Raw genomic sequence first — 7,822 nt, 5'->3', positions numbered from 1 at the left:
TAAATATATTTTTGTGGTTTCCCTAGCGTTCATAATATACATTTTCTGCTAATCCAAGTGCACTTTCAAAGAACACTATACCATTTTGTGCATAATGTGAGTACCTTATAAAAAATAATTCTAATTCTAATTCTTCCCTTCTGTCCTGTCCCCTATCTTATATCACTTCATTCATTCCATTCAGATTATAGATAGATAGATTTTACATATATATATATATATATATATATATATATATATATATATATATATGTATATTATAGATAGGTAGATTATATATATATATATATATATATATATATATATATATATATATATATCTCCAAAAAATGTATACACATTTTAAGAAAGGAAAAAAAATTAAAATTGTAATACTCAATATACACCAATAAAAAAAGATGAATACAAGCCACGTTTGACTTCTACAATTACAAGAGGTGCTCAAAGTGGTTACCATCAGCATCCACACATTTCTGATTATGGCAAATTACTGCTTGAGCAACATTGACCAAAATGTCCACTTGTATACATTTTTTTGGCACCCCCAGTGTGTGTGTGTGTGTGTGTGTGTGTGTGTGTGTGTGTGTTATACATATATATATATATATATATATATATATATATATATATATATATTCCATATATATGGAGAGAGAGAGAGAGAGATTTAAATACATTGCTGGCATTAATATTTTGAACAGTATTATCTGTCATCTGTTGGCTCAATTAATAAGAAAAAATAATGTTTTTATTTTACCATCACTTTTTCCTCTCTTTGATGCACTTCCTGCTTTGTGTATTGTAAGTTTCTGACCTATATTATATTTCTTCTCTCTAAAGAATTTCTTTTAACATTTCTTGCAGGGCAAGGCTAACAAATTCCCTTAATTTTTATTTCTCTGGGAAAATCTTTCTTTTTCCTTAACTTTTGAAGAATAATTTTGCAGGTTACAAAATTCTAGGTTAAGGATTTCTTTTCTTTCAACACATTAAATATTTCATTCCACTCTCTTCTTGCTTTCATGGTTACCGAGCAGAAGTCAGATGTAATTCTTATCTTTGTCCCTTGATAGTTAAGGTTTTTTCAATCTGGTGACTTCTTCTAGAACTTTAAAAAAAAATCTTTGATTTTCTTTAATGTGAAAATGATATGAGTAGATGTAGTTATTTTGGCATTTGTCCTGCTTGATGTTCTCTGAGTTTCCTGGATCAGTGATTTGGTGTCTGACATTAATATGGAGAAATTCTCAATTATTGTTTCAAATATTTATTTTTCTTCTCCTTCTGCTATTCCCATTACATATATGTTACACAGTGTGCATTTGTCCCACAGTTCTTGGATATTCTGTTGTGTTGTTTTCAATTTTTGTAATCTTTGCTTTTTTGTTTTTAAGGATCTTATTTTCATATCTTTTAGCTTCGAGATTCTTTCCTCAACCTTCTTCTCTTTACCACTGAGCCCATCAAAGGCATTCTTCATTTCTGTTACACAGTTTTTTTTTAATTTTTTGCATGTCCTTTTGGTTCCTATTTAGGGATTCTTTCTCTCTGCAAACATTGCCCATATCTTTTTGCATGTTGTGTACTTTTTCATTAGTAATCCTTAGCATGTTAATGATGGTTGTTGTAAAATTCCAATCTGATAATTCTAATACCTTTGCCATGTCTGGTTCTGATGCTTTATCTGTCTCTACAAAGTCAGTTTTTTGCCTATTGGTATGCCTTGTAATTTTTCTTTCATAGCTAGAAATGAGGTACCAGGTAAATTTTATATATATATATATATAATATATATAATATATATGTATATTTCAAGAGAGAGAATGAGAGAGAAAGAGAGATTTATAATAAAGAATTGGCTCACCTGATTATGGAGGCTGACAACTCCTGACATCTGCAGTCACCAATCTAGAGCTCCAGGAGAGCTGATGATACAGTTCCAGTCTGAATACCAGCAAGCTTAAGAACCAGAAAGAGCCAGTGTTTCAGTATGAATCCAAAGTTAGAGAAAAAAAAGCCCCAGGTCAAAAGCAAAGAAGCAAGGTTTGTCCCTTCTTACTTACAGGAGAGTCAACCTTTTTGTTCCATTCGGGCTTTCAACTGATTGGATGAGGCCGATGCATATTAGAAAGAATAATCTGCTTTATTCAGTTTGCTGATTTAAATGTTAATCCCATCCAGAAACATCCTCACAGACACACCCAAAATAAATAATGTTTGTCCAAATGTCCAAATGTCTGGTTACTTCATGGTTCAGTCATGTTGACACAGAAAATTAAACATTGTATCTATATCATCTATATATCTATGTCTATATCACGTCTCATATTTGCTTTTGTTTCTCTGGAGAACCCTGATTAATATAGTTTTTAGTACTGGGCATTGGGGTGTTGCTATAACAATAACGTAAAATTGTGGACTTGACTTTGGAATTGCATAATGAGTAGAAGCTAGAAGAATTTTGAGGAACATGATAGAAAAAACTTAGATTGTGTTGAAAATACCATTGAAATATGGATGGAAAGAAGAGTATGGTAAAGGAAGCTTCTATCATGTTCGAGAATACATATATCATCACGAACAGAATGTTGGTTGAAATATGATGTTAAAGGAGTTTCTGTTGAGCTTTTTGAAAGAAATGCGGAGCCAGTTATTGGACACTGAAGGAAAGGCAATCCTGATTGTAAATTGGCAAAAGTGTGGCTTAGTTTGTGCCCTGCTGTTGGTTGGAAAGTAGAACTTGTAAATGACGAACTTAGACATTAAGCTGAGATTTCCAAGCAAAGTGTGGAATGTGCAGCCTGGTTTCTCCTTGCTACTTATATTAAAATATGAGAAGAATGAGATAAATTGAGGATACAAGTGTTAAGCCAAAAAGACTCAGAACTTCATGATTTGAAAAATTCTTAGCATGTCCAGATAGCATGCTCTGGGCCAAATGTATAACAGTAAAAGCTTTTGCTAAAAAAAAATTAGGTGTATGACTCCTGGATCCAATCAATCATGTCAGTAGAAGCCAAGAATAAAGGTGAGGTTATCTAGGAAGGATCTGCAGAATTCTGTGGTGTAATGGCATGGATCCCCTTGACATATGTAGAAGTCTGACAAGGTTTTTAAGACTGTTATATCTGGAGAACTGCAAGCTCGAATCAAAGGGGACAGAAACAGGATGAAACGTAGAAAGGCTCAGGTATTCTACATGTGAGAAACAGACTGATAGTTCTAGATCTACTCAGATACAAACATGAGCTGTCCTTAAAGAAAAAGAATCAGTACAAAGACAGAGCCGTGAATGTAGAGGCAGAGAAGCTAGAAAGACAGAAATAGGCAGGGACTGACATAGTCTCCTTGGGCCCAGAGGATGGATTGAGGCAAAGAGGATAATTTTCAGGCCATGGAAACTAATGTGCTTTTTCCTTCTGAGTTTCAAATTTGTCTGAGACCAGTGACTCCTTTATTTCTCCTTTTCATAATGAAAATGTCTATCCCATACCTGCCTGCTCCATCAGTTTTCTTTTTTTTTTCTTTTTGGATGAGCCAAGTAAAGAGTAAACAGGAGCGGGCTTATGAGCTGGCAAGATGGGACTGTCAAGGAGTTAACAGAAGCAAGCTTGTAAGCTGGCAGGAGCAAGCTTAAACATTAACTGCTTGGCTCTGACTCCCCTGGCCAGCACTGCATCTACAAGCTGACAAGCACCTTACATCCATCACAGGTGGGAACAGAACAGTTCCCAGTCACAACAGCAACCCCCTGGAAGCTGACATCCATCATAGATTGGAACAGGACAGTTCCCAGGAGAAGACAATTGTAACGGCAGCCCCCCTGCATGCTGACAAGCACTCTACATCCTGCTTAGAAAAATATAAAACCCCCGCACTCCTTCTCATCGGTGCAGCTGTCCCCCATCAGACTCTGCCTTGGCTAAACTTTTGCCAGTCTCTCTCTCTCTCTCTCTCTCTCCCCCTCTCCTTCTCTCCCCCCACCCCCTAACTTTCAATAAATCTTTTCTCTGGATACTCTTGTAGAATCTTGTAAATTCTTTTGTATTCTGTGAATGACCAGGGGTTAATTCTACTCCAAAACATTGTCTTTTGTTTTGTTTTGTTTTAAAAAACACATAACTTGTTTTCTGTTTCACAGGTCCACAGATAAAGAGACATTTTGCCTCAAGGTAAATCAGACCCCAAATCTAACTTATACCTGATTTGGAGTATTTAAATCATGAGACTTGGAAATTTTGGGTTGATGATATTTAGATGAGATTTTGGACTTAGCGTTAATACCAGGATGGATTAAGACTCTTGGGAAAGTTAGAATGGGCTGAATTTATTTTGCACATGGGACAGATGTGACTTTTGAGAGGCAAAGGGCAGGCTCTACTGGGTTGAGAAGTATTCTCCCCAAATTATGTCTACCTGGAGCCTCAGAATGTGACCTTGCTTGGAAATATAGTCTTTGCAGATGTAATCAAGTTGAGATGAGATCATCCTGGATTTGGGTTGGCACTAAACCCAAAGACTGGTGTTCTTAATAGGAGAGGGAGATCTGGAGACAGAATCACAGACGGGGAAGAAGTCCACATGAAGATTGAGGCAGAGACTGAAATGATGCAGCCACAAACCAAAGGGCAACAAGGATTGCCAGGAACCACCAAAGCTAGGAGGAGGCAAGGGCAGATTCTTCCCTAGAGCCTTCAAGAGAGAGCAGCAGCCTGATAACCCCTTGATTTCAGATTTCTTGCCTAAAGAACTATGAGAAAATAAATTCCTGTTGTTGAAAGCCACTCAGTTTGTGTTACTTTGTATAGCAGCTGTGAGATACTAAAAAAGAAGGTGTAAATCTGTAAATTACTGCACATTAACAGTTTTACTCAAATAATATTTATTTCACTGGTGAAAATACACACACAAATTAATTCTGCTTTCAGATTAAAATGTATATAGATATAGATGATATAGATATATTCATAGATATATATTCATAGATATATATATATATATAGAGAGAGAGAGAGAGAGATATAAAATTAGATGATAGATAGATAGATAGATAGATAGATAGATAGATAGATAGATAGATGCATCTTAATCTAAATTCAGAATCAATTAATCCATCAAATATGAGCTTCCATTTCTTACTTAGCTTCTTGGGAAATGTAATCATTGCCGCAAAAGATTTGTCAGCTTCTCAACTTTTCAGACAGGACTAGGAAATATAAACTTCCTGTGAGTGAAATAAGTCCATTCATTTTACAAAAAGCAGGGAAGAACATGTCTTAGTATAACACAATCATAAAATATTTGTAACTTTACTACAGCATTCAGAATACAAATCGGCGCAGTCTTTCTTTTCCCTTTTTGCTTCTTCCTCTCTCATGTATTGTCTGGTTTACTATAGAAGTCACAGTTTTTAAGACTGGTCAGTGTGAATGAGTGGTAGGGGACCAGATGCTCTGCATTCTCTGGATTTCACTGTTGTAAAAAACACAGAGAGGCTGTGGCAATGCTCCAGACTCAAGGAGACTAGACAGAACAACTAAAGGCAGTACACCTGATCTGAGATTGGATCCTGTACTGGGAAGGTTTCTAAATAAGTTTTAGGGACAGTATTTGTCAATTGACAAAACTGGAATATGTTGATGAAACTGGAATACAGATATTAAAGTATTGTATCAATATTAAATTCACTGTTTAATAGATACCTGATAGACTATGGGTTTCTTTTCCTTCCTTCCTACATCTTTTCCAGTCAATTATTCAAAAATTAAATTGGTTTTAGCTCCAAATTTAATCTATGAAGGCTTTAATTTTTCATATAAAATTTATGAAAATGTTATAAAATGTTACTTCAAAAGTGATAAAAGTATGTTACCATGTTAAATTTACTAAAGTTGATTATGTAAGAGAATGTCTCTTTTAGGAAACACACATGAAAGTATCTGGGAGTAAAGGGCCATAATGCATGTAGCTTAGTGTGTGTGTGTGTGTGTGTGTGTGTGTGTGTGTGTGTGTGTGTGTGTCGAGAGAGAGAGAGAGAGAGAGAGAGAGAGAGAGAGAGAGAGAGAGAACCAGAGCGAAAATGGAAGAGAAATTAGGTTAAGGCCAAAGGGCCAATGAGGTAAAGTGGTAAGGGCTGGTGAATCTGGGTGAGTGAGGGTTGGCAGGAATTCACTGAACTGTTCCTATTTATTCATATAACTCTCAGCAGTGGGTGGTGCCTGTGACCCAACTTGCCTAGCCACAGCGTGAGCACTGAGTTAGCCAGGCAGCCTGGGCTCACTCCCACCTCCAACCTCCGCCACCCCACCCCCTTCACCCCCTTCCATGCCTCCTGCCCTCTGCCCCATTCAATACCCCAATCTGGTCCTTCCTCCCAAACCCTCCACCCTCTCTCCTCCATTCCCTGCCCTCTCTCTATACTGTCCCCACCTCCAATTCCTCCTCACCACCCCCTCCACTCTCTCACCCCTCTACCCTAAACCCTAGCCCACGCCCCGCAACCCCGAGGGACACACCCTTGGTGATACTATGCCTGTGTGATCAGCACGGCCCCTGTGACCTCACAGAGCAGATACCCTCCTCTCTCTGGGGCCTCAATGTCAGTGGAAGGGGTGAGCGCCAGGACAGCCAGCCTAGAACTGGAGCAGCGGTGTCACCAGCAGTTGTGTTTCCAGGAAGTGTGGCACTAAGGCAGCCAGGCCTCTGAGCGGTGGTGTCTGAGGCTCAGGACAACTCAGAGTTGGCCGCAGCTGCGGGCCAGAGGTGTCCAGTACCCTATCAGGTCCAGTCGACTTTCCAACTGCCCTCCCCCTCAGTCCCTCTCTCTGCCGCTGTCCCCTTCTCCGGATGCCCCTTTCAGCCCCTAAGCCGGCCCTCAGCCCAACCACCAGTGGATTCGGTCAGTTGCTGCTCCCCCCACCCTGTGATCTCTGCTGAGGTCTTCTACCTGTCACCGGGTGTTGTGACAAGGATTGGCCACGGGTCACAGATGATGGCCCTAAAGCACATCTATAAGGAGCTCCTCGACCTTTCACCCTCCCTCCCCAGTGCTCAGCAGGGCCAGTGGGGGAAGACATGTTCCACTGGCAGGCTACTATAAAGAGACCCAACGACAGCCCCTACCAGGGAGGGGTCTTCTTCCTAAAGATCCAGTTTCCACCCAATTACCCCTACAAACCACCCAAGATCACATTCACCATGCAAATTTACCATCCGAACATTAACAGAAGCAGAAGCGTCAGTCTGGACATCCTTGGACCTGAGTGGTTGCCCACACTGACCATTTCCAAAATACTGTTGACCATATACACCCTGTTGTGCGACCCCAGCCCAGAGGATCCTTTGGCTCCAAAAATTGTGAAGTTCTACACAAAGGACAGGCAGCAGTACAACAGACTAGCTCAAGAATGGACTCAGAAATATGCCATGTGATTTAATACTGTCACCAAATAAAGTTAGCAGCTCAATTGGTTGTCTTTTGGCTATTATCTGTGAAGTGATGTTTCCTGTCTTCATGGGCACTCGTCATACACCCTCCAAATCAGGGTGTGTATGGAGGGGGTGTAGGGAGTGTGGGGGTGAGGGACGGATGGGGTGGGGCAAGGTTGGGGGGATGGGAGAGAGTGAGACAGACCAGTTTTAATCTATTTTGCTAAAAGTTTTCTTTACTTATTTAGGATTGGGAAGGCAAGAACAAGGGAGTGGTGTCTTTAGAATGAGGAAAGCAGTTCCACCAATCAGTGGGATAATTTCTAATATGGAGTCTTTTAGAACTGATAATGGTGAGGGAAAACTAGGTGAAGATTACAAAGCTAGTTATTTA

At 39.3% G+C, this 7,822-nt stretch overlaps 1 protein-coding gene across 1 annotated transcript; it reads left to right on the top strand.

The window, feature by feature from the left end:
• Positions 1–6,991: 6,991 nt before the first annotated feature.
• On the top strand, positions 6,992–7,431 carry LOC109437393 (ubiquitin-conjugating enzyme E2 D2-like). The gene has a single exon (XM_088794740.1). The coding sequence runs from the start codon at positions 7,075–7,077 to the stop codon at positions 7,429–7,431; it is 357 nt and encodes a 118-aa protein (XP_088650866.1). The 5' UTR covers positions 6,992–7,074.
• The last annotated feature ends 391 nt before the right edge of the window (positions 7,432–7,822 follow it).

This window comes from Rhinolophus sinicus, chromosome 18, assembly GCF_057876585.1.
Source record: "Rhinolophus sinicus isolate RSI-liver-muscle chromosome 18, RSI-T2T, whole genome shotgun sequence".
Classification (NCBI taxonomy): Eukaryota; Metazoa; Chordata; class Mammalia; order Chiroptera; family Rhinolophidae; genus Rhinolophus; species Rhinolophus sinicus.
This window is presented reverse-complemented; position numbering and strand designations above follow the sequence as displayed.

Coding starts and splice junctions, on each gene's coding strand:
- LOC109437393 (XM_088794740.1), top strand. CDS start 7,075: ATGTTCCACTGGCAGGCTACTATAAAGAGACCCAACGACAGCCCCTAC.